Genomic DNA, 27,335 nt, shown 5'->3' on the forward strand with positions numbered 1-27,335 from the left:
AGAAGCTGGATTGATTGTCAGCCTGCTCGGGGGAAATAAAACATCACAGGTACTTGGAACTCTAGTACCTAATGCCCTAGAATGAGACACAGGAAGTGGTGAGGGCCTGGGAGGCAGTCATTGGTCCCCTGTAAGAAAGTGACTGGTGTGAGCCTTAGATGGCAGCTTGGGAGCTAGCGATCTCTTTAACACTCCACTTGATTATGTTCAAATACAGGGCAACCCTATGCTTTACAGCAGAGCACATCTGGAGGGTGGGTAGCATCCCCTCCACACAGTGTTTCGGATGTCAAGTACCCAAATGGAGCTAACTCCACATAAGCAGGGATTGTGTAATGATTCAGGCGTACTTGTATGCCATATCTAACATGCTACCAGGGGTCCTCCACCCCCTCAATGACTTGTCCCTCGAACTGGCACAACTAGGACACATGGTAGCGGCGGAATTCCCATAAGAAGCACCGGTTTGGGTTTTTACAATACCAGTCAATCTCCCTCCCCTTCTAGAGCTGTTGCGGGGAATGGGCAAATGTGTATTGTGCAAAAAATCCATCTACCAGCTAAGGGATGCACAAAGAAACATGCAAAGATCTGGGAAGCATGATTGACTCATTTTGGGACCCATGCATGAGCCATGCTTGTTTGCCATGAAGGAGTTGGCTTCACTTCAACCATTTATTGCAAAAAGGATGCATATGCATATTCGACTGTCACATTGCTAATAAACCAGGCGCAACTCTATTGCACCTTGTACTGAATTTGTTTGTTGGATAAATGCCAAAAATAAGAGTTGGTAAAAAGACTGGCTTGCAGGAGGGATACATTAGGATCCTAAAAACATGCTAAGTGAGCTCAATATGGGGAGTTTCAGGTGCATGCTAAGTTCCTTTCCTACACAACCCCACCTGGCCCTGGCCATTATCACAACACAAATAGGGAAGAAAATGTCCTCTTTTTCGCCAGACCCTGTTGATATTAGGGGGAGCTACGCAATGTCAATGGTGAGTTTGGACACTCCTTCCACTGAACAATATTTTTCCTGTGCTACCTGTGGCCGAGCAGTCAACGCTTATACAGAAGAGGATGTTGGGGGCATGGTTTCAGATAGAAGATAATCCCAGTAGTTTCTAAGCCATCCAAGTTGGTGAAGCAAGGCATAGAAGCACCAGCGAGTCAAGGCAGGAAAAGGAGGTTGATGGGAGTTTGGGAAATGTCTCTAGGTAACGGAGAGGCCAGGTATGGTCGAATGCGATGTGACAAGGTTGGCCCAAGTGGGTGGCAAATGTAGCGGAGGTGCAAGTTTAGGAGATTTTATAAATTAATTTGAGGTTAGAGATTCTTATAAGGTGGTACAGGCTGCTGCAGCAATGTTTTGGGAGCTCAGACTTGTCATATCATAGATTGCACCATCTGTCCAGATGTTTGGGGCAATACCGATGTTGCCGTACTGCAGTAATGCTAGCTACCAGCTGCTGCTGTTCATTCAATCACATTTTTGGTGAAAAAAGTACCTTATCATGTTGCTTCAAAGCATCCTGCAAACCACCAGGCTGCAGGAGATCTCTTCAGCGAAAGGACTAGTTCAATGCGGAAGCCTGTCTCTTAGTATGTAGCCCCGCACGGTACTGAACACCCAGCTCACAGCTCTACCCCACTTTGTGGCTTTGTGATGTACTCCATGCCTTTGCTACAGCTTTGCACCAGTGTGTGATCTTGCATTGCAAGGGTGACTAGGGAATAGCTTCACGGAGTGTTTGCCATTGCACTTTGCAGATGTCTACAGCACGGTTCCGCCCCTCTCTGCAGCACTACTACACAACGCTGTCCCACACATGTGAGACCCCGTCCTAGGGCTTATTCCCAAACCCTACATGTACAGCTTATTTTTTGGAGCACAGTCCTGCCATCTACTCATACCGCTGTGCAGCAGGAGACCGCCACTCCCCCTGTGTGCATACTCCCTCTGCGTGCATACTCCCCCTGTGTGCATACTCCCTCTGTGTGCATACTCCCTCTGCGTGCATACTGCCTCTGTGTGCATACTCCCTCTGCGTGCATACTCCCTCTGAGTGCATACTCCCTCTGCGTGCATACTCCCTCTGCGTGCATACTGCCTCTGCGTGCATACTCCCTCTGTGTGCATACTCCCTCTGCGTGCATACTCCCTCTGCGTGCATACTGCCTCTGTGTGCATACTCCCTCTGCGTGCATACTCCCTCTGAGTGCATACTCCCTCTGTGTGCTTACTTCCTCTGTGTGGAACTCTGAATATTAGGCAATAGGATGTGTATCAATATTCAGCAATGCACCTTGTTTGGCACCCGTGGCACAATGCTGCATTTCTGTGAAGCTTCACTCCAGGGTCTCCCGCACCTGCATGTGTGCCTGCAACTAAGGGCAGTCTCTCATGAGGGTGCGCGGTCCCACTCAAGGACATTGTCCTGTCCCAAGGATTTGACTTAATTTTAGGGCATAGTCTTGGTCTTTTTTACATCTGTATTATATGTCTCAATGTTCAATCAATCAATCAGTATTTAAAGATCACAGCTTATCACCCGTGAGGGTATCCAGGTCCTGGGCTAGTCAACGAGCCAGATCTTGAGTCTCTTTCTGAAGTCCATCAACCAGGGGGATGTTCGGAGGTAGTGGGGGAGGGCATTCCACGTCACTTGGCGGTGAAGAGGGAGAAGGAGCGGCCTCCGCCGTGGCTACAACGGATGCGTGGGGTCTGTGCGAGGGAGGCAGGCGAAGGTTTCTGAATGGTTGGTGGAGGTTCGAGCGGTAGTTCATGTATGCTAGTCTTTGGTCATGGAGGGATTTGTAGGCCTTTACAGCTCCACTCTATGCCACAGCATTGCTTCTATGTGTGCCACTCCATTTTGAGAGAGAGAGAGAGACAGAGAGAGACAGAGAGAGACAGAGAGAGACACACATGAGGTCCACACACTTCTCACCAAAGTGTCCTTGCTGGTGTAATGCACCATCCAGCCCTCCTTCAGCACCAGGCTGCTCTGCCGCTTCGTTTGCTTGACTGACTGCACCACTCGCATCAGGGGGATGTTGTTGCTGGCACAAGGGCTGAAAATAAAAGGAACATAGAGGAAATATCAAATTGAACTAGACTTTCCACATGTGTCGGACAAGGCGCTAATATGGGTCCCGTGGCATTGCAAGATTTATTGCTGAATTATTCCAGAAATAGCCCAACAAAACTGTTAGGGAAATGACAAAAAATGGATCTGACCACTTTAGATAACTATGGTATAATTGACTTGGTATCACATTGGTGTCTGGTCAGTCTACTGACCATAACAACAAACACCTTCAGATAATCAAGTGAACTAACTCTGGAGCAGAAAGGTCAGTTTTGGAAACAAGACGTTAGAGGTGGAGCGGCATTTATGACCTACTATTGCGGAGTCTCGGAATCACAAAAGGCAAACGGGGCTGAATTATATACAGGGGGACGGCCCTTGTTCCGCCACGGGTACAAAGAAAAGGAGAGAAAACCACCAAAATTAGATACATCTGATTAGTGTACCCGCTAAAAATGAATAATCAAACTTCAAACAACCAATTTTCCCTTTAGTTTCCGCCGCAGATGCGTCAATAAAGTGAAGTCCTTGTTCATCCTTGTTTATCAAATCATAAAAATTGGCGTTGAAGTGTGTTGCTCCCTGGTCATACAACCTTCACTCGGTGTCGTCACCACCCTATACCCTTTTCCTCAGTCCAGTCAGGTACGTTCTTTCAGTCATCACTTTTTTGACATATACTGTCCTTTTTGCTCTGATCTTATTTCCCTCTTTCTTATCTGTGTCTTCCTCTTTTTTCTTTTCTTTCTTTCTTTCATTTGGACTTTCCCCTCATTTTATTCACTTGCTTGTTCTCTATTGCACTGTTTTTCGTGATCAATGGTGAAGACCAAGTGCACTACTACATTTTTACTGTTAATATCGCTCTGAGTTATTTCATGCAATATAAAAGGTTTTTAACCCCAAAAAGAGGCAGAGAGTTATTTCACATCTAGATAAATTTCATCCAGATTTGATTCTTCTCCAGGAATCTCATCTTTCTGAACTTGAGGCGCAGAAACTTGAAAGGAATTGGATGGTGACGGTCCTTGCTTCCCCTGCCCTCAACAAGAGAAATCGTGCTATTATTCACTGTAACAAAAGGTTAGATTTTACTGTCTTTTCCCAGGAAACTGACGATGATGGTAGGTGGATAATTGTTAAAGTTTTGATTAACAAAATTCCCTTGACGATATTTAATGTTCAAGCTCCCACACAGGATAAATATAATTTCTAGAATAATGTGGAGGGAAAGTGTCTTCAATATGTGTATGATTATTTTTTATTGGGGTGTGATTAAATCAGATAATGGACCCTTTCTCTAGACCATCCATGCGCCCTTAAATTCCTACTGCATAAAATGCATAAGAAGCTTTGCTCCGCCGTGTTTCTGAGAGCTCTGATTGACAGATGGAGACTTTGTAATCCCATCTCCTGAGATTATAGTTTCTATTCCACAGTCCAAGGATCATTATCCAGAGTGGATCATTTTATATTTTTGAACAAAAATATATCTCAAAATGTTTTCTTCAGCGAAATTGGCTCCATTCTGATTTCAGATCATGCCCTGGCCATTACTGTTTTGGACATGATTCCTGTTCGCAGACCAGAGGGGTAGAGGGTGATTTAATAACGCTTCATTGAAAGACTCAACATTTTCTTCCGGCTTCACTTGCTCTGGATCAATTTGAGATTTGTAACGATCCTACTCGTTCTGCAACACATATACAGAAGCGGCTTGCGGTTTCATAATAAACTATCTAGCCAGAAAAAAGAAACATTTTCTCAAAGAACAGAAGGAGTTGCTAACATCTATCAAAACATTGGAGTATCAATTTTATTTGTCTAAATCTAATACAAATTTGCATGATTTAGTTAAAGCCAAATTGCTATTTAACGAAATTTCTACCAATGATGCCCCCACCATGTTACTCAAAAGTAGTGCTCAATACTATGGAGATTGTAATAAAGTAGGAACGCTACTGGCTAATTATCTAGAGATTAGGAAACAATGAACCAGGATACATCATTTACAGGACTCGCGGGGGTCTCCTGTTATTAAAGATGGTGACATCCTTCCTGAGTTTGAACAATTGTATTGGTGTCTATTGTGAATTATTTGAGGGATACTGACCGTTACAGGAATGGAGACATGGATTTCTCTCCTTTGGGAGCAGATATCTCCTTACAAGAGGTTGTTCAAGCCATTCCCAAGCTTAAGGAAGGAAAATCACCTGGACTTGAGGATTCACGATTGCATTTTTTCATCATTTCTATGACCTTTTAGCACCAAATGTATTACAGTTATTCCAATTATTTGCCTCATCTGATTCTGCCACAGGCACCTTTCAAGAGGCCTCTACATGCCCCAGACATAACGCTGGTAACGATCCTGCACCGTGTACAAATTATCACCTGATCTCTCTGGTTAATGATGATCACAAAATGTTTGCAAAAATATTGGCTTTGACCTTAGACTCCTTTCTACCGACACTAATAGGGAAAGAATACTCAGGGTTTGCTAAGGGTAGACTTGCCTTAGATAATACTCGCTTATTTTTTTGATGTTCTTGGTAAAGCAGCACCTTCGATTGACTGTATTGGGATTTTATTTGTTCAGCTCTACATTGTCATGGTTCATGTCCTGAATTTATTTCTCTTATATCCTTATTATATCAATGCCAAGGAGCTTCTATGGTAGTAAATGGTAGTAAATGGCATGATGTCTCCCTACTTCCCACTCCAAGGAGGCGTCCGTCACGGCTGTCCTCTTTCTTCTCCCTCGTTTCTTCTTGCTAGTAGCCTTTCCTTTCCCGGATCAAGATTATTTTGCTAATTTGGGGTTTTCAGTACGGGAGTCACCATTTAAAGTTAGCAGCTTATGCTGATGAAATTCTGATTTTTGTGTCTAATCCTGATAGCTCATTGCCGGCTCTGTTGACTGAATGTTCTCATTCTTCTCTAGACATAAAATTAGCTCTGGAGCAGACAATCTTTTGAATCTTTTGCCTTTATTTGGACCTCTCCCTTTTTTTTTTCAAGAGTTTTAATTTGTCAACACAAGGGAGAAGCAAAATAGACTGTAACATCATGATCAAAGCATAAACATCTCTGCGAAGTAGTTACAATATAATTAGTTACGTACATAGGAGTAGAAACATAAAAAGACCAGAGTAGATTTTACACATTATTAATTACAACTTAGAACAGTGATCCCCAGATTGTATTAAATTTATGTATAGAACGGGCTCCCTTTGATTTAGCTAGCGCTTGTTCCATATCATATATTTGTCTAACTAATGTCCACCAGTCCATTACCGTAGGAGATTTTGGTGAGATCCAAAGCCGGGCTATTGTCAATCTTGCAGAAACCAGCAAGACAGTTAATAAGTCTTCAATATTAGATCCCGAATTCCTTCTTCCCGTCATTATTTCCATAGTCGTTAAAGGTACTTCTATCCCCAACTTTTGAGACAAAAGTTGAGCAACCTTCTGCCAGAATATAGAGATTTCTGGACATGTGACAAACATGTGTTTTATGTCCGCCGCGTGCAGATCACATCTTGTACATTTTGTCCGATCACTGGCCTGATTGTTAGATAACCACTTTGTTATCCTATCCGGCGTATAATATAATAAACATATTGTACGATCCTGTTGTAGTCGCAGATTGGAAGAGTGTACGACTTTATTTATTGTGCTAAGAGCTTGTAATATATTGTTAGCCGAAACCGATGTACCCATAACTTTGCTCCAGCGATCAGCTATTCTCAGACAATCATCCAATCTGTGAGTGCAAAGACTTTTATATGCTCTACTGATCAAAGATCTTTCATTAATAGCATGTACACAGTTCCATATGTCAGAATCGGATATGTTCATCAGATTTAAGTACAGTATAAAATAATCACGGATCTGAAAATACTTAAACTGCATGTTATCTGGTAGTTTATAGAGTATCTGCATTTTTCCGAAAGAGATAAAGCTGCTATAATCGTAGAGATCACCTAAGCATACTACCCCATAACTGGCCCAGCATTTACCCAAGGGATCGTAGAATAACTCTGGCAGGCCCGCATTATACCAAAGAGGGAATTTATCATGAAAGAGTGATACATTATACTTAAGTGAAATAGCGCACCATATGGATATACTATCTCGTGCAGTCTTGAATTTGACCCTTTTGTAATAGTTCGGATCATTAGTTCTAAAAAGAAACTAATTACTCTCTTCACCCAACATAAATGTATGAAAATAGTAGTACTCTCAGGATTGATGAAGCTGCGGAGACGGCCAAAAAAAGCCGACAAAAAATACATTTTAAAATCAGGGAAGTCAAGGCCGCCTTGGCTAAAGGGAAGTTTTAGCAAATCTATAGCTCATCGTGCTTTCTTGTAGCCCCATAGGAAGCTACTTAAGATCCCCTCTAGCCGCTTAAAGAACGAATTAGTCACCCGCAGTGGGACAGACCTAACCAGATAGAGGAACTTGGGCAAGATCGTCATTTTTATAATATTTATACGCCCAATAATACCTATAGGTAGCTTGTGCCAATTCTTGAGTGACTTGACTGTCTCTTTCAGCAGTGTTTCATAGTTTAAAGGAATTATCCTATCTATCTGTGCGGTCACCTTGACTCCCAGGTAAGAAGCAGCCGAGCAGACCCCCTGTATTGGGATCGGAGATTTGTAATTTAGGAGAACTTGGGTTTTATTGATGTTTAGTTTGTAACCTGAGATCGCCCCAAACTCCCCGCTTCTTCTATTGTCGCTTGCAGTGCACCCCCGTTCCGTTGAGAACACTGCAATATCATCTGCATATGCGATGACCGTAAGAGAATTTGCCCCTAGCAAGAAGGGACAAATTAGCTGCTGATTTTGCAAGACAGAGACAAATGGCTCTATATAGAGAGCGAATAAAAGTGGTGATGAGGGGCACCCTTGATGGGTACCACGAAGAATCGGAAAGATAGAGGACTGCAGTCCAGCATACATTATTTTAGCGCAAGGTTTGTCGTATAAAGCTTGTACCCATATCCTAACTTGACCTTTAATACCGAAGGTTGAGAGTGTGGTCCACAAAAAGTCCCACCCCACTCGGTCAAACGCTTTTTCAGCATCTAACAGAATCATACCGAGTGGGGTTTGCCACGTCGAAAGCAGTGACAGCCATATTTACATGTGCGGTGGTATCCCTCCCTTGGATAAAGCCATGCTGATGAGGCGATACCAGACTAGGCATTACTGGAGCTAGGCGACTCACAAGGATCTTTTCAAAGATTTTTACGTCAGCATTAATAAGTGAAATTGGTCGATACGATCCACACTCATCTGCTGGTTTATTTTGTTAAGAAAAAAGACAATTTGCTTCACATTCCATGACTCGGGAACCCTACCCTCTGTTCCAATAGATCTTATTACCTAACTAAATGGTAGCAGCAAATCTTCTATCAAAGTTTTATAAAATTCCAGGGGTATGGTGTCTTCTCCCGATGCTTTGCCTGATGGTAGAGCGCTAACTGCCAATTTTATTTCTTCTATTGTGACATCCCTTGCCAGAGAGTGAGACATTTCATCCCCCATACTTATCAAAGAACTATCTTGTATATACTTAAGTATATCCTCCCGTTTTGGCTGAGTCTCTGAAGTATATAATTCTTGGTAGTAAGCAGAAAATTGTTCCATTATCTGATGTGGGCGCTCGTATAGTCTATTCTTAGGCCCCTTAATCATCTTTATAGTAGTCTTAGCCCTGTCATCTGCTACCTTAAATGTGAGAATCTTGCCTATTTTTTCCGCCACACTCATATTGAGATAATCGATATTTGCTAAGTTTCATTATACTTCTCTCCCTAAATGTCCTCTTCTGCGCTGATCTAAGATCGACTAAGGCATAGCCCAATTCTTCTGTCTTTTGAAGACCTCTGGAGACTGCCTCTACGTGTTGATTTTCTATTGTGCGTATAGCTGTGATAATCACTTCTGTTGCCTTTTTTCGTTCCTTATTTTGCCTCCAGATATATTGTTGGGTGAGTCCCCTAATGGTGTTCTTGCATGTGTCCCACACCTCTACAGGGGAGGCCGACCCGATATTTATTTTAAAGAATTCCTTAAAATGTTCCCTAGTCTGAGCCACGAAGTCTTCCTCTAATAATAGATACCTAGGGAAAGAAAAAGATCTAGGTCCTTTATTTTCAGAGGAAATCTTAAATGAAAGAAGAATAGGGTTGTGATCAGAGGTGACACTCGGACAGATTTCCATAGTACTAAACCATCAAATTTTATCTCACGCCCAAGCCATGTCGATTCTAGAATAAAGCTTATGTGGAGCGGAGTAATACGTGTAGCCCGCCAGATTTGGGTATAGAGTCCTCCAGACATCCTTAATTACATGTAGCTGTCCCAACTCACCAAACGCAGCCCGGGTCTTCCGCATCCTTTGAAAAGCCCCTCGCCTTGTGGTATCAATTTCATAGTCCATAATACAGTTGAAGTCTCCCATCACCAACCGTCCCCCTCCCAATTTAACAATTCCATACTCACAGCATCTATTATATTGGGATTGTCTATATTGGGACCATAGACTGAGCAGAAAATGTGTTTTTTACCCTCTATCTCCATCTGTGCAATAGCCCATCTACCCCCCTTATCGGACATCGTCTTACTCATTGCTGCTCTAAATCGTTTGTGCTTCAAGATAGCGACCCCACGAATAGAGGCATTTTGTGCTGCGCTCACTACCACTTCAAATCCTAATTGTCTTAGAAGACCTCGGTCCTTAAAAGAGATGTGCGTTTCCGATAGCATAACTATCTGAAGATTGTACATTTTTAATTCTTCAGCAACTAATTGTCTCTTGATCCTACTATTCAGACCTGCCACATTCCAAGCTAAACATTTGACCGCCCATCTCGAAGATAGTTCCTTGCTGCCTTTTCTATTATTTAATTTAGTGGACTTAAAACAACTTTCTTCCATACTAATGATTTTATTTGTTCCCTTTCTCCGTACCCTTATGTTGACCTTTTCCTTTTTTACCCACCTCCCATGGTCCCCCCACCTCCTACCCCCCTTGCCCCATCACCCACCCCCCCGCATCTAGAAGGAGGAACCATCCCCTTCTTACTGCTGCCGGTGATGTGGCAGCTGACTGGAACCCAAACTCCACGGTGACTGTCGTGAAAAACCAATCCCCAATAGTAATTGCTGAAGAAGAGGAAGAAAGAAGAGGGAAGGCGGAATTTAAAAAACAATTTTTTTTTAAAGAAATAATTTAGCATGCCTCTTAATCTAATTTAGCACCGCAAAAAATAAGAGAGAGAGAGAAAAGGAGTTAGAAAGAGGGTGAAGGAGAAAGCAAGAGAGCCAGCTTTGCTCTCCCAGTTCGACTAACAGTCATTCCTCGGAGACCTCAGACTTTGTCTCTGTTTTTTACAACCCCATCTTTCTGCCATTTATGTAGTTTTTCCTTCGCTTCTGATTCGGAAGAGAAAAAAAATGTTTGTCCGCCCCTTATAATCTTCAGACAAGCAGGTTCCTGCAAGAATGCTTGAGCCCCCGTAGCCTTTAATGGGTCGATTAACTGTCTCAGCTGCCATCTCCTGTCCATAGTTGCCTTACAAAAGTCGGAGCGAAAAAAGATAGAGAAGGATTCTACAGCAACCGGTGATCTTGGGCCCGCTTTTAAAGAAACTGCTTGTCGTAACAAAAAGTTTCCAAAATAAATCAGAAATGGTCTCGGATAGAGATTATCTTTCCGGCGTTGAACCAGGGGGAGTCTATGGGCCCTTTGAATCTGGCAGTCCCAGTTCCAGTTCCACAATGTCTGGGAAGGCCTTCTGCAATACCTGGACTATGAAGGTTCTAGGATCTGACCCCTCTTGTTCTTCAGGAATTCCAAACATTTTTAGATTTTGTCTTCTCTGTCTGTTTTCCAAATCTTCTAGTTTAAGTTGCACACTCGTGATTTGGTCCTCGTGTTGCTGGACTAGACTTACTGCTTTGGTAGTGGCCTCCTCTGTAGAGACCACTCTCTGCTGCAGATCTGCTATCTCATCTGTCATCACCCCAACTTTCACTGTCACCTCTTTCAAAGATTGTTGGATGCTATGATTGTCTGCTCTAACTTGAGCAAAAAGCTCTCGTGTCTCTTCCCTCTGATCTTTCTAGGCTTGTAAGATCAGTGACAGTATTGGGGCTTCACTTTCCTGAGCCCTTTTATTTTGAGAATCTTCCCCCATGCTTGACATGTGAGAGGACTGAAAAGGTCCAGGTACCGTAGATAGTCCATTATGATTTACATCCCCAGGTCTCTCAGGTGATATTTCTATAGCTGGCTCTGAATCAAATTCTGAGCCACTTGCTCCACTTATGGTCTTAACAGGACTGATGACTTCATCTGTCAAGCCAACATTCGATAATCTGGATATCACAGTCTTAATCCCCCCTTTAGATTGAACCCATCTTCGCATGGGACTATTGCCTGGGGGATCTTTAGTTTGTGCCGTTTTCCTGTTACCCGACCCCATACTAGGTGCACTCTGCATCTTCTTCGTATCCTTGATATTTTTGATCTTGAAATTCTTTTTTTTAGGTGTTACTGAAGATGCCGATTGTTTTTCCCTTATACTTGTTTGAGGTTGTTGCCCCGTTTGTAGGTTAGCGGTACTCTGACTTTGGAGCTCCTCTTCTTGGGACAATTTAGAATGAGATGACATATTGTTGTCATTTATCGATGCCGAGTCAGCAGCATTAGCATTGGGACTGATGTTGTTAGAGACCACATTTTCTACAAGTAGCAAAGTAGGAGTGTGCATACCCCCGGGTAGCATGCCATTTTGATTTATTTCAAGAAGTTCTGGAGTATTGGAATTGTTGTTGCCCCCGCCTGCATGTGAAGGCTCTGTAACGCTATCTACCAGGGAAACATCCTGTGTCCTTGAGGGCTCACTTTTAGATATCAGCTTTCCCCCCGTGTAGAATGAGTCCAATTTAACCACCTGGTCTGTGACAATATCCATATTTTCCCCATAATTTCCCGAGTTATCCGAGATTTCCATCTCACCAGCCTCAGCAGTCTCTGATGTTTCAGCAGTTTTCTCTTTACTATCCGCCTTATCCTTTTCTGGGGTCTGCATCTGGGTTTGAGACTGGTGAGGTTGTTCTTGATTCACTCTCATGAATTCAGGGGAGACATTGTCAGTGTTAATTTGTTCCTCACATATTGCGTTAGTAATCATTTTGATCAGCTTGCTAGATTAATTGGTTCTGTGTCAGTGTCAGCTTTCAACAATTCCACTGACTTCCTTGAGTGCAGATATTGTAATACCGGTTTACTGAACCCTGCAGTCTGTTTAGAGAATTCTGTTCTTGCTGCTTCAACCTTCCCTGCCTCCCGGTCGCCCCCCAGCATCTCTGCTGAACTCACCGGCAGCCGGCTTGTTGCCCGGGTCCCTCTGGCTGGGTTCTTCGGCGGCACCATTTCATCGAATGGAGCAGTAATCCGAGGTCAGAAAGCAGGTCCAGGACGGAAGCAGATTGATAAACGCCGAGTCGCCCAGCCCCGTATGTGGACGGCGGGCACGGCGAACACCTGAATCCAATCCGTACGATCGCCTGCATTCAGCACTTCAGAGCAGTGAAGCCGTAGTCCAGGTAAGCCGATTTTTTCGAGTGAGATCCAGAGTAGATACTACAGATACGCCGAGAAACTCCTTCTCTCCTTCTCTCTTCCACGATTCCGTAGCCTCCATTTACCGCTTTGATCATTTCCTCAGAATAAACAAGCCATGTAAAGGGGGTATGGAATAGTCTCAGCAGCCTCGCCATGCGTTGGTTCACAGAGACGGCGTCAGTCCGCCATCTTGTTCCTCCCCATTTGGACCTCTTCCAAACTCAAATATTTAGGTCTTTAGTTCTATAATTCCAATCACGGAGACAGTTCAAATTATTCTAAATAAGTTTTGTCTTAATTGAATTCCTTACTTTTGAGATGGAATCCTTTGTTTTTATCTTGGCGAGGTTGTTTAGGTGCTAATAAGTTGATGATTTCACCTATTCTTCTTCATCATACCATCTCCGTGTGAGAATCCCCCTCCTTCATTTTAAGAAACTTGACTCACTTCTCGTCACTTTTTTATGAATGCGGAAAAGATCCTGTATCACTTTGATCACGCTTAAAAAACACTTAACAGGAGGTAGGGGTTAACTTTCCAATTTTTCAACAATATCGTAAGGGCTTCTGTCTTTGGCAGGCTTCTCTATAGTTGCAAAGGAGTGCTTCTGTTTTCCCCCATTATGGCTTCACATTGCGGACTCACTACTTACTTCCTTCTCTTTTTCTGAGTTTATTTCCTTATTTCGAAATCCTTGATTGTTAATTATTTAGGGCCAGATGTATCAAAGGGCTTTCCCCATTCTGTGTCTATGCGAAAATGTGTTAGCACATATGGGGCTTGGTGTGTAAAAATGCATGTTCACTGTTATCATCACACTCGCCTTCCAATTCTTTTTCTAGCAAGGCTTTTCTCCTGATGCTCTTGTGGTACAGCAAATGTATTAAACTTCATAATAGACCGCTTTACTGGAAATCATGGAGGAACCAGGGTATGATATGGGTTTCGGATCTCTTTCAAGCTTGTGACCCTATTTCTTTACCTCAGTTTCAGTCACGTTTTCTTCGTATTAGAGGTTCTTAATTCTTTTGATAGCCCGCCCGTCTCCCCTCGTTCTCAAATTGGGTTCCCTCAGGTTTTACCCTAATTTCCTAAAGCCTCCCTCATAGATAAACTTCTCTCATACCTTCCTTTGTTGAGTCAGAAATCTAAGATTGAACTCCAAGGGGAGAAGGGCTTTAATCTTACCTGGCCGTCTACTTTGTGGGACACACTATGGCTAAATATTCACTTCTAGAACAGACAATACTACATAGACTTTGTTCTTCAGATATAATAGATTGTATGTGACTGTCTTACTATTTACGAAAATATCTCCAATTACCTCTAGCTCATGTTGGTCTTGTGCTCAACCCAATAGTGGCATTTTCCACATTCTTTTTCTGATGTCCCCCTACTTTAGGATTCTGGCATAAGGAGACAAATCCGGTTGATTTTCCATACTTAATCTCCCTTCATTTCTACCATATTTCGACAGCTTAGCTGAGCTCAATGAAATAACCCTATATCATAATAAACTTTGACCGATTTGTGGCCATCTCTTTCCAACCAATAAAGATTAATTGGAAGTGTTCCTCAAATATTTCCTTTAAAGTATGGTGGTATGTAGTATGTTATCATCATTGATTAGACCGAGCGTTTGTGGAGTCCTCCATTATTGCGGTCAATTGAGAAACACTTTGGCTTCTAATAGCTACCTACTTGAATAATAATAATGTCTCTAAAAAGGCTTTATGTGCATCTGCTGTTACCGTTGAGAATTTTCAACCCCTTTGAACACCATTAGCCTCTGAATTGCCATATTACTTACAGTGTTTTGTTCTTATTCCTCTATGTTTTAGCACTAATGCTTCTTAGTTGTATTTCCTTGCTTTATTCTTGGTCTTCACACTCTTACTCTTTTACTCATATTGTCTTCTTTATATCTTTTCCTTTTTCTTTCTGGTTGTCTACTCTTCCTTCCAAGTCATAAAACGGCCAAACGCTTTAGTTTTATATAGTCAATAATTTTTTTATATTATTCGTTTTATATTGCATTACATGTTTTGATTGCTTTTGTGACATCATTACTTGCTGTATATGTTTTATTATTGCACTTGTATCTTGCCTTGTTGTTTAAATAAAGCTTTTTATACACAAAAAATTCTCCCCAATCATTACTACATAAATGATCACAAAAACACTTTCTAAATCCCTTGTTTCCAATTTTTAGCATTTCCAAAAATTGGTAAACGTTTCCAAGTAGCAACAATCAATGTGCTGCTAGGTAACCAATCTCAATATGGCTCTCAAATAGATATTCAGGGAAAATATTAAAAGCAACGCTCACCTATGTGAAAGTCTCTATGATCTGGTAACCACTTGCAGAGCACCATATTGGATTTTTTTGCTGTTAGATTACATATTACAAATTCATTTGAAAGTAATGTTTTAACTAATAATATGAAAAAAGATTTAAAAAAATTATTAATTCAAACATATTCATTTTTTCAACTCTTTTTTATTGAGGTTTTTGTAGCATTTATACAGTTTATCACAATAACAGTCGAGTAAATATAATGAAAGCACAGTTGTGATACGCAGTGAATACCGCCACTCAGTCCAAACTGTTAAGACTGAAATATTTAGAAAGCAGGTTATAACAGTTGGGTCCTGAGCCCAGTCCCATTCAGGACACATAGTGAAACACGCGGACTGTGTGCAGTTGAGCCATAGCTCATACATTGTTGAACACTGGCCATGTGTCAGGAAATACGTGTACCTCTTCTATAACGTGCCAGGTCTGGTGGCTTAGTGGACTAATGCGTCCACTGTAGAGGCCTGTGTTTGACCTCATGCTCACAGGTTGAAATTCCGGCACGTCAACTCAGCATTTCATCCTTCTGAGGTCAGTAAAATTAATACTATTGAGTTGGGTAACAACAACTGTTATTCAGCGCCAAGATACCCTTCTGGTGAACATGTGCTTTACAAATACACGTTATGTAACAAAACTGGGTTGAAGGGGGGTGTTAAGCGGCGGCGCAGGTGTGTATGTTAGGTGTCTGCAGGGTAGGCCGTGGGCATCCGAGCAAGTCGGGGAAGGCTGGAATATTTGGTGCACAGGTAGGACCTGGCATGTCATGTGGAGGATTTGATTGAGGCATTTGCGGGCCACCCAGACATGCAAAGACCATGATTGCTTTAGCTTGAGGGAGGGCTGGAGAAACTGGCAAAGCGTGGCAGGCGATAGAGGGTCATCATCAGTGCCGGTCTCGTATAGGTTGATACCAGAAAACCAGTGAGACATCTACTGAAGCTGGGCTACGAAGAAGTATGACTCAAAGGAATGGGGCTCCCAGTAGCCTTTCCCCACCGGTAGCTGGAGTTTGCCGAGTGTAATCATTTGTCGTCCCACCAATAAATCCAGTTCATGGAAATATGCATGTGGGGGGGTATACAGTAGGGGTGGGAAGTGAACTCTGCTCCACCAGTGGAGTTTGCAGTGTTTTGCCAACTCTGCGCTCCACTGGGAGAGCGGAGTTTGGCAACAAACGCTGATTCCGCTGCATGCAGGAGTTTGCCCTTGCCACCCACCCCTAGCGTTAGTGAGTTGGCTACAAGAACAGAAGGGCCACGCGCTTCCACTCTCTTGTTAAGGATGGGCCAGTTCAGCTCATTGGGCCATGCGTGGAGCCTGGTGATTGGCCAGGTCTGACCCTGCTGTGCAAAGATTAACCATCACGGCCAGTGTCAGTTGGAGGAAATACGAAATGGCGCGAATTCCAGAGCTGAAGGGGTGACCGCGGAGACATTATCTGAGCAGCACGATGAAGGTGACGCCAGGCTGCTAAGGGTCCGTTACTGGCGGCCTGAGGACGGTATGCATTGCAGCCCTTACTTGTGCTCCTGGTTCTGGCATCGCTGCGGCCCCTGAAGGGCGCAGCAACATGTGGTGCCAAAGCCCATAGACTGCTGCTGCCTCCACAACTGGATTGCAAGAGGAGGCAAGTGCTGCTGAGCCTACACCGGGCCCCGTGGGCACGCAGCCGTCGTCCCCAATCTATGTGTCTGACATTCAGTGGCCCAGAGGATCTCACTGTACTGTGACCAGATCCTTCAAAACTGCAAGGTGGGTCTCTGTGGTTCGCATAATGCCAATTCTTGCTTTATTTAGCTTTGAACCAGTCATGTGTAGTAGACACCGAAGTACTGGTTCCAGGGTGTCGAAGTTTTTACCCTATACATGACATTATGCTGAAGGTCTTTGTTATCGTGGGACATTCCCACATTATTTCTGTGACACTTTGATAATGATAACGAGTAATTTTCCCGCCCTGGTGGCGTGCTGTGTATCGTTCTTACTAAATACTGTTGGTTCAGCTTTCCAAATTGTTCCCTTGGGAGAGCTAGTACAGCGCGTTCCGCGTTCTGTTGTTCTTTAGTGCAGACTTCTGACATCTGCAGCTTTAATATGTGCTGGTAGCTTATCCAGATAACTTTTTTTGCACTATATTGTGGTACTTGTTTGCCCATTTATAAATCCACTACTTAAAACCCCAGAATGTAAAAAATAGAGAAAAAAACTTGACTAGATGAGAGAAAACTCAGGAGCTTTACATCATCAGAGCTTAAGGACATGACATACATGTTAGAATTAGTTTTTATGCAACTCTGCGGAATCCGTATAGTGCAACTCCGCAAACTCCGCCCACCCCTAGTATGCAGGTACATTGATAAAATAATAAAGTAATTTGGGGAGGATTACCATTTCAGAGAGGGTGGTTTTACCCGTTAGCGCCAGAGGTAAACTCTTCCAGAATTTAGTTTGGGATTTAAGGGCTGTGAGCACCCGTTGCAAGTTCCCTTTGAATAAAACGTTCTGCGAGTGATTTAGGTAGATTCCTAGGCAGCGGACTGTGTCCCCATTCCAAGCCAATTGGGTGCCACCCAGCCTCAGTGCCCCTGGTGGAGTGTCACGACCAAGTGGGAAAATGCATGATTTCATCCAGTTTACCATCAATCCTGCAGTGGCTTCAAATGCCCATAGAGTGACGTCTATGCTTCAATGCTGATGTCAGCATCCAGGAGGTAAAAATGTGTATTGTCAGCATATTTTGTCCCATTTAGTGGGATCCCCCATTGCTCCGCCTCCTTTCACATTCAAGTTGCCAGAGGCTCCATAGTAATGACGAATAGAATATGGGAAAGGGGCCATCCCTGGCGGTTCACCAGCCTATGGGGAAGGAGGTGGAGATAAGGCAGCCAATGCACACCCAGTAGGACAGATTCATGTATAACAATTTTGTGGATGCTAGAAGGTGTCTGGCAATGCCAAATCTGTGCAGCACTGTAAATAAATAAACAAACAAAGTTATGACCATTGGGCATTGACTGTTCGGTATTATCTAGAGGTCTGTTCGGCATCGACACACACCCTTTGTATCCACGTAGAGCTCCTTCCAACATGGGGTTCCTCAGGGATCGGCAATAAGTCTGATTTTATTTAATATATACCTGCGTCCACTTATCCCTATTATTAAATCCTTTGGAATTATGCTGATAATACGCAATTTATGTTCTCGATGGAAGGGAATAAAGCAGTTTCCTTGGACAGGTTCCATGAGTGCATGCAAAGTACTGCAAGCTGGCTTAGGAATAACTATTTACAATTCAATGGAGATGAAACAGAAATTATATATTGCGCTACGAATAGCATATCCCGTCCACTTCCTATCGATTTCCGGCTAACCCCTTCAGATAAACCGCTAATTCCAGCAAACACAGTGCGTAATCTGGGGGTGATGTTGGATAACAATCAGCAGTTGGACTCACAAGTTAATAAAACAGTTGGTACCTGCTTCTCCCTGATTTACGGAAGATTCTTCCGTTATTGCCGACCTCCGCTAGGACACAAGTGGTGAAGAGCGTTATCCTGAGCAGGTTGAACTATTGTAATTCCCTGCTTCTTGGAGCACCAAATTCTCTGATACTGAAACTGCAGAGAATCCAAACATTAGAAATTAGCTCTAAACAGGCAGCGCAGGTCCTCTATATCTTTAGCTATGAGGGATCTCCATTGGTTGCCGATCCGACAGAGAATACAATTTAAATCACTCGGCATCGTCTTTAGGGCAGTACACGGATTGGGACATAAACCACTGCAGAGTAAATTCACCTGGTATGTTCCCTCGTGAAATCTTCGCTCATCAACAGCAGATATGGTGAGTACCACCAGATTGAGAAAAACCAGGACTGGCGGCAGAGCTTTGAGCTCTGCAGCTTCACAGCTGTGGAATGAACTCCCGATCGATCTCAGACAATCAGAGAATTTGTTGCAATTTAGGAAAAAGCTGAAAACCTGGCTCTTCCCGAGGGAGGAGTAAAACACAGCTATCGCTATTATTGACCCGCTCTGACACCCCCTCTTTCCTTTGGTTTGGTCGTATCTGTGCACGATGACCAGATGGTAATCTCCAGCGCCAGGATACCCGTTGGGTGACAGTACGCTATACTCGTCCAGCTTACATTACATTACATTACTCATGGTATTGCCGATAAAAGATATCAACACTCGCTGGAAAACATCCGAAGCGGTTTCTACTGTCTCAGCAGTACGAGGAATCTATGATTCACTTGGTTTGCAAATGTCACTGTTTGAATCATGCACGTTGCACTTTATTGAAACCCCCCCTGTTCTTAAAATATGGCACACGTAGTTGCACAGATGCCCTGACACTTCTTTTCAATTTGCAGATCCCAATGGAACTGGCCAGACTAGCTAAATGTGCACAGCAGGTGAAAGAACTTTTAGGTAAAGTCCCAGTCACGGACTAGAATCAGATTACGGTTTTAATATATGGTTTATATCTCCTTTATCTGCTGCGCATTGCTTAAGTGTTATGACTGTTAGATCTGTCTTGTTCATGTTTTAGCAAAAACCAAAGGAAATGATGGACGGAGTGTTGAACATTGCAAGCACTCACCCCCAGTCAACTGATCTGGGTTTAATCCATCACCATTCTTTAGCCCACTCTGCCACCCCAGTTCAGACATGGCCATATGCAAATCAGTCTGACCCTGTGCCTCATGGGAACAGTCCAGCCCGAACTGCCAAGCCATGTCTTCCCTGGACCGGAAACAAGCTTCCTAGGACCGGTTTCTGGCATTTCAGCCGTCTTCAGCCAGGCTTGCTTGAATCCAGTGGCAAAGTGAGCAAGGGACTCACGTCTGAGCATACCCTGCCAACTTATGGCGAACAAAGCAAAAACCAAAGGAAATGATGGACGGAGTGTTGAACATTGCAAGCACTCACCCCCAGTCAACTGATCTGGGTTTAATCCATCACCATTCTTTAGCCCACTCTGCCACCCCAGTTCAGACATGGCCATATGCAAATCAGTCTGACCCTGTGCCTCATGGGAACAGTCCAGCCCGAACTGCCAAGCCATGTCTTCCCTGGACCGGAAACAAGCTTCCTAGGACCGGTTTCTGGCATTTCAGCCGTCTTCAGCCAGGCTTGCTTGAATCCAGTGGCAAAGTGAGCAAGGGACTCACGTCTGAGCATACCCTGCCAACTTATGGCGAACAAAGCAAAAACCAAAGGAAATGATGGACGGAGTGTTGAACATTGCAAGCACTCACCCCCAGTCAACTGATCTGGGTTTAATCCATCACCATTCTTTAGCCCACTCTGCCACCCCAGTTCAGACATGGCCATATGCAAATCAGTCTGACCCTGTGCCTCATGGGAACAGTCCAGCCCGAACTGCCAAGCCATGTCTTCCCTGGACCGGAAACAAGCTTCCTAGGACCGGTTTCTGGCATTTCAGCCGTCTTCAGCCAGGCTTGCTTGAATCCAGTGGCAAAGTGAGCAAGGGACTCACGTCTGAGCATACCCTGCCAAGGCTGAAGACGGCTGAAATGCCAGAAACCGGTCCTAGGAAGCTTGTTTCCGGTCCAGGGAAGACATGGCTTGGCAGTTCGGGCTGGACTGTTCCCATGTGGCACAGGATCAGACTGATTTGCATATGGCCATGTCTGAACTGGGGTGGCAGAGTGGGCTAAAGAACGGTGATGGATTAAACCCAGATCAGTTGACTGGGGGTGAGTGCTTGCAATGTTCAACACTCCGTCCATCATTTCCTTTGGTTTTGCTTTGTTCGCCATAAGTTGGCAGGGTATGCTCAGACGTGAGTCCCTTGCTCACTTTGCCACTGGATTCAAGCAAGCCTGGCTGAAGACGGCTGAAATGCCAGAAACCGGTCCTAGGATGCTTGTTTCCGGTCCAGGGAAGACATGGCTTGGCAGTTCGGGCTGGACTTTTCCCATGTGGCACAGGGTCAGACTGATTTGCATATGGCCATGTCTGAACTGGGGTGGCAGAGTGGGCTAAAGAACGGTGATGGATTAAACCCAGATCAGTTGACTGGGGGTGAGTGCTTGCAATGTTCAACACTCCGTCCATCATTTCCTTTGGTTTTGCTTTGTTCATGTTTTAGTCATGATTATTAGATGTGTTAATTATGTGTTACTTATATTGAAGAAATTGTGTGGGCGGGGATATTTTCACCTGATTTCTTTGTAACAATTTTTATTAATTGATACAAAAAATGTATTAATTCATTCATTATGTAAATAAATTTTCCCATGACAACGTATCAAGCGCCTTCTCCAAATCAAGGATCAGGCTCACAGCTTATGGGTGGCATAATGACGCCTGGTCCATCACAAGAAAGAATCCGCTAAAATTAGGGGAGGTGTTGGCGCCAGGGACGAACCGGCTCTGGTCTGGATGTGCAGTGTTAGGCAAAATCTGTAGGTAGTGATCTGCCAGGATGTTACCCAGTATTTTATGATCAGTACCCAGTATGGCGATGGGCCAATAGAAGGATAGACAGTTGGGGTCTCTATAGGGCTAGAGGAGGGAAAGAAGGAGGGACTCATGAAGGGAGGGCGGTAGTGTCCCGGTCTCAAGTGCCTCATTGCAGATGGAGGCCAACTTGGAGGTCAAGTGGACTGGAATGCCAACTAGGCCTGGTGGTTTGTTCCTCGTCAAGTTGTGTATAGCTTTTTTTGCTTCTGCCGCTGTGATGAGGTCTTCAAATTACTCTCTCACTCTGGAGCGGAGATGCTGGGAAGGGGGGTAACCGTTAGGAATACCTTAGGAAGTGGGGCAGAGTGGACCTGGTAGAGGTTGGAGTAGTACTGATATGAGGTGCTGAGGATAGCCTGTTGGGAATGCAAGGGAGAACCGTAGCCCAAGTGTATCTCCATAATGGGGGAGCACTGGCATTCTGACAGGTCAGCAATGCTAGGAGACAGCCGGGCTTATCCCCTGCGGAGTGTACGCAAGCAGTATAGGGCGTGAGGTTGTAACAGCAGAGGTGCTCTACCCGAGAGGCGTGTCTGTTTTTGATTTCCGCCAGGGTTGTGTAAGCGTCAGCATCATGGAGCGCTTATTGCTCGAGAGATGCCAAAGCCACCTCCATCCCCGCAAGCTCCCTGTCTATTTCTCCAGGCACACCAACTATTTTCTGAATACAGGTGCCTCTGTTGACCACCTTAAAGAAGTCCGCTTCAATGGCTCGCATGGTAGCTGACTCGTAGTTTTCAGTAAAGTAGCGGCTGGGTCATCCAAGATATCTTTTGGCAGACACCACGTGGGGACCGGAGGGGGCGGCACGCTCCAGTTAAAGTCAATCGTATGAGCTGCGTGGTCAGATATGATGTTCCCCAGGTAGTCCTAGTGCATGATTTGTGGTAGGAGGATAGTGGACCAGAGGAATCTATCAAGACGAACATATAAGTCGTGTGTGGGCGAGTAATGCGAATACTGCTTGGGTTGTGGATTGTGTGCTCTCCATGCATGTGACAAGGACCAGTAGCACGTCCATCGGGCGAACTGTGCGGAGTGGAGATGGGCGCGGGGGAGGGGTGAGTGTGACCTGCTTCCAGGCATGTGACAAGGACCAGTGGCACGTCCATCGGGCGAACTGTGCAGAGTGGAGATGAGCACGGGGAGGAGTGAGTGTGACCTGTCGAGGGTAGCATCTAGTACGCTGTTATAGTCCCCCCCCCATGGGATATCAGTCCACCGGGCTAAGACCCCTGAAAGAGCTGTCCAGAGCCCTGCTTGATCTCAGTTGAGGGCATATCTCTCCACAAAATTTATAACTGTGGAGAGGGGCTGAAAAGGCGCACCTGGGCGTAACCATATGAGTGCCTCTCACGCATAGGCCAACTAAATGGTGCCATAGAGGGTTCCTTTACAGTGTTTACACAGTCACTGTAGTTCCTCACGTACTACATGTGTTTCCTGAAGGAAGCAGATGTGCGCTTGAGTTAGGAGTAAGTTGAGTATCGATTGAGCACTGTGTGCATTCCCCTAACATTAAGGGTAAGTAAACACAGTAGTGGACTGTATCTTGTGTCACCAATGATGCAAAGTGGCCTCAGCCCCTCACTCCCCCAAGGGGGCCACCCATCCATCCCCCCCTCCAACCCACAGTAGTCAGTTAGATGAGTATTGTGTAATCGCCCGCGCCGTGAGAGAAGGTAACAATAGCAACAAGAAATGTAAAAACTGTACCAGTGATTGGGGCCTGTAGCAACAGGCTGCAAGCCCAAACCATTTTCGAACTTACACACCGTAGATGTGGGGGTGCGGGCTCAAGAGGTAATCAGCAGTCCAGGAGTGAAGAACTAGGAAGGAGCAGAATCAGAGTTCATCGGTTGGGGTTCTTTGTATGACGGTGGACGTAATATGGACCGGCCACTGGTGAGACTTGTGCCCTAGCTCCACTGGGTAAGTTTCATGGTGGGCCATGTCCATGGGGGGGGAGGAGGAAAACTGGTCATGGGGGGCAAGAGGTACTCCCCCTCCTGGTGGGAATCAGGTCTTGTCCCCATCACATCACCATTCTACCAGGTTGAGTAGACCGCATCAGCGGGGAAGCCTCCTAGATCGTCAGCTGTCTGCGGGGTTGCCCGGGAGTCTTAGTCGCCTTCAAAGATCCAGGAGGAGTGTGTGGTGTCACCTTCCTCAGTACCAGCCAAGCTGAAAGGGCGCTCTGGAGGTGTTCAAAGTTCGGGTGGTCTCGGCGTCTGCTCCTTAGTTTGCAGGTGGTCACGCCCACCGTTCTTCCCCCCGATGAACAGGCACCCTCACCTGCGTATTGCTCGACTCAATCCCAGGCCAAAGAGGGGTAGGGGAAAAAGTAAGTTTGGTTATCTCAGATTACCTCTAATTCTGCTGGATATTGCAGTAAGTATTGGAGATGAAGGTCCCAGAGCCGTCATTTGACCCCAAGAAATGAAGGTCGCTGCAACAACATAGTGCAGTCGGCAAATACCAAGATCCTGCTGTTCTCTAAGGTGAGTGGGTCTGCCTGTCGGAACACCATTAGGATTGCGCCCCTGTATTTATAGTGGGTGGCAGGCAGTGACATGGTGAGCATGTTCAAGGGAGAAGTACAATGATAGGTCTTGTGCAGGTGTGAAGGAGCTTATCCCGTCCTCTAGAAAGGCTATTATTGTGCTAGGGTCTTTCAATCCCTTCAGAAGGCCAATCACTCAAATATTCTCCGGCTCGCTCGTCCCTCTGCATCTTCCACTCGGTCATTGAGTCTTTTAACCCTGTCTTCCAGGTCGTGAGCTCGCTGTCCATGGTCGGCTACTTGTGGTGCAATATCTTTCAGGGTGCGCTCAGAGTGCAACACTCTCTAGGCAAGTTTCCGTTGCTCGTCACGGAAAGGGCCAAACTCCACATGAAGCTCCTCAATTTTGATGTCCACAGAGGAATGGGATGTCTTGATAGCCTGCAAGATGACCTGTAGGTTGTTCTGGGACTCCAGGGTTCGCGCCGGCTGTGCAAGTTCAGATTCTTCGTGTCCCTGCGACTGGGTCATTGGTAAATATGGCCTTGAGGGGCCCCACGTCAGTCTCTGGTGGACCATTCCTGAGTAAGGACTGTAGAACAGGTGTTCCACTGTGGGATGTCCAAGCGCCTCCATGCATGCCACGGAATATCCACCACCCTCTCCTGGACCTCCCTGGCGCTCAGGGTGAGAGTATTGTTTGTGACTGGTTGAGGGCAAGAGTGTCACCTGTAGTTCGTCGCCATCTGCGGCTCCTGTGTGCTGGGCTCCTGACTCCAGGTGACCAGCGACCCCCTCCAAAATCCTTGGTGTTGTGAGTTCATTGGTGGCCAGAGGGGGACACTAGATTCAACTCAACCTGCCAGGGTGGGGGGGAATCACAATTCTTGGAAGGCTGACACTAGCCCCAGCTGCCGCTGTAGGGGCTAGTGCTCCCAGGTCATCTCCTGCGGTTGAGATGTGAGTGTAGCAGGGGTGAAGCCTGGCTATGCCCAGAGGTGCTATGAGCTGGAATCTCTTTGCAGATGGAGCCTCCCTCTTCAGGTCTTGAAGGAAACAGGGGGCTATGCTGACCGCCGCCGCAGTTTCAAAGGTGGCTGAATACCCACTAGCCCCTCGTTGGGTAGGAAAAGGCCCTCAGCGAGGGCTCACCTCTGACTTTGTAGCAAAAACTTTGGCTCATGGGGGCCCAGCCCGGGTGATGATGACCTTTGGAGTCCTCGTGTTCTGGCTCTCTGTCACGTTCTGAGTAGGTCTGGATCCACCGGCCTCTAGGCTCTCTCCTCAGTTACAGGGGGGCACATTGACTGATGGCATGGAGAGGCTGCGCTAGGCCCTGGGCCTCCGGCCTCACTGCATGGCTTCGTTAAGGCCGCATGCGTCTGGATTCAGGCCGGTTGCTTCAGCTTGGGCCGGGTGGCCCCCAGCCGAGAGTCCACCCAGCTGTCCCTGGTGTCGGCTGTATAGGTCTGGCCGCTCCTATTGCAGTCCCACCAGGATACCCCTCTGAAGTATGGGGGGGCTGCCGGTACTTCTTCTCTCGGGCCCCGGCCCGCCGCTACCAGCACTGCGGGAGCCGCGATCCGAGTCGCGACCTTGCCCGGTCAGGGTCTTGTGGGTTTGGTCTGCAGCCCATCAAGCAATGTTGCGGCTACAGCATGAGCCCTGGCTTGTAGGAGTGTCATCCACTGTCCCTCATGAGGAGATGGCCGCAGAAACAAAGGATAAATGGCAAGGCTCCCGTCCAGCACCTCAGAGCTTTCCTAGCCTCAGACCGCCATCTTGAACAGGCAAGCCACGCCCCAGCCTCCAAACATATTCATGTATGAATACGCATCCATTGGACACTTAAAAGCTATTCTGGTTATTTAAAACACTTAATGATCAAATCTACAGGATCTTAGTATGACATACGTATCATTTCAATAAAAATCCTATTATGTTTTTTTATATTATTGAATAGCAAAAGTGAAAATGTTACTGTATCAGTCAAAAACAGAACTGCACATTTCTGAAGTTGTTGTTTCTGTTAACTCTGTTATTCATACGTTGAGCAGTCGAGGAGCTGATGTTGAAGTTCGTGCCTTTCATTGGCTGCTCTACTTTCTTTAGAATAATGGCTTCGAGTATACTTTAAAGTTTAATCCTTCTAATCTTAACATCCCCTAAAATTCGATTTTTTAAATCATAATTTAACTGGTTTCCATTTTTCTTGCACCAGAGATCACCTGAAGTTGTGACATTCCTTACAATCACCTCCCCATAGTATAGTCTGGGACGTCACGGATAAGCATTTGTTCAGTACCTGTTGTGGGAAGGCAGTGTCGTCTGTATTGGGACCATTGTAATACACTCACTGCATAGTCCAGCCTGCATTTACTGATATCGTCCATAGGGGGTCGGTTGCTTCCTGAAGGAGTCTAAAGGGGGCGCTGCATTTCCTAATGATGGCAGTGCCTCTGGCATGTGAGGCGTATGTGGCCAGCGCTCCAGATCCACTCCATTTTAATGCAAATGTGGGCTATTTTATGACTTCGATGAAAGCAAGTATTTGTCATACACTATGTGTCTCACCATGTAAGCTGCAATGGGTACAAAAGACATACAAGCAACATGTGATCTCTGCACATGGATGACATTTCCTTTGAGTAACCATACACCGCCCACACTAGCAACCCCACCCAGCCAGTGGACAGTACCCATCCACAAAAAGCCTCCCCATGTATACGAAGTATAAAGCTATCCTGTGAACCAGTGAAAATAACCTGAATATTGAGGGGGGTACCGCTGAGAGAGCCATGAGAACCAGTAAGCCAACACCTCCACATAGGCAAATGGTATGACGGCCACAGTAACAAAACCTGAACGTATAAAGCAAGATAGTGCACAAATGCAAGCCTCATAGGGCACTTCGCATGACATCTGTCATGTGCATTAGGGAAGTGGTAGCATTTGTTAGCGCACAGTGTATAATTCATGCAGATACAAAGAGATTGATTGTTATGAAGAATTTATGGGAAAACTGCCCAGGGGTGGGAGGTCCATCTACAAGCTCAATTATCTTAAGCATTATGTCTAGGAGGTGGGACACAGACCGGGATGACACCCCACAGTCTGTGTCTTTTAGCTATCCAACATATGCAACGGAAGGCTCACAAACTACAAAGGGTATTCAGCAAAGTGTGTGTGCGTATATAAGAAAATAGTAGCAGTGGCACCCCACTATGTAAA

The 27,335-nt window shown here is 45.2% G+C and overlaps 1 protein-coding gene across 3 annotated transcripts in view; it reads right to left on the bottom strand.

Moving 5' to 3' along the window:
• Positions 1 to 27,335, bottom strand: part of PRKD1 (protein kinase D1) — a 937,657-nt gene that overhangs the window by 209,796 nt on the left and 700,526 nt on the right. For all 3 annotated transcript variants that reach the window (XM_085627361.1, XM_085627360.1, XM_085627362.1), the window contains one exon: positions 2,955 to 3,078. In XM_085627361.1, coding sequence (XP_085483487.1) covers positions 2,955 to 3,078 — 124 coding nt within the window. The remainder of the gene's footprint in view (positions 1 to 2,954; positions 3,079 to 27,335) is intronic.

The sequence above is a fragment of the Triturus cristatus genome, chromosome 9, assembly GCF_964204655.1.
Source record: "Triturus cristatus chromosome 9, aTriCri1.1, whole genome shotgun sequence".
Classification (NCBI taxonomy): domain Eukaryota; kingdom Metazoa; phylum Chordata; class Amphibia; order Caudata; family Salamandridae; genus Triturus; species Triturus cristatus.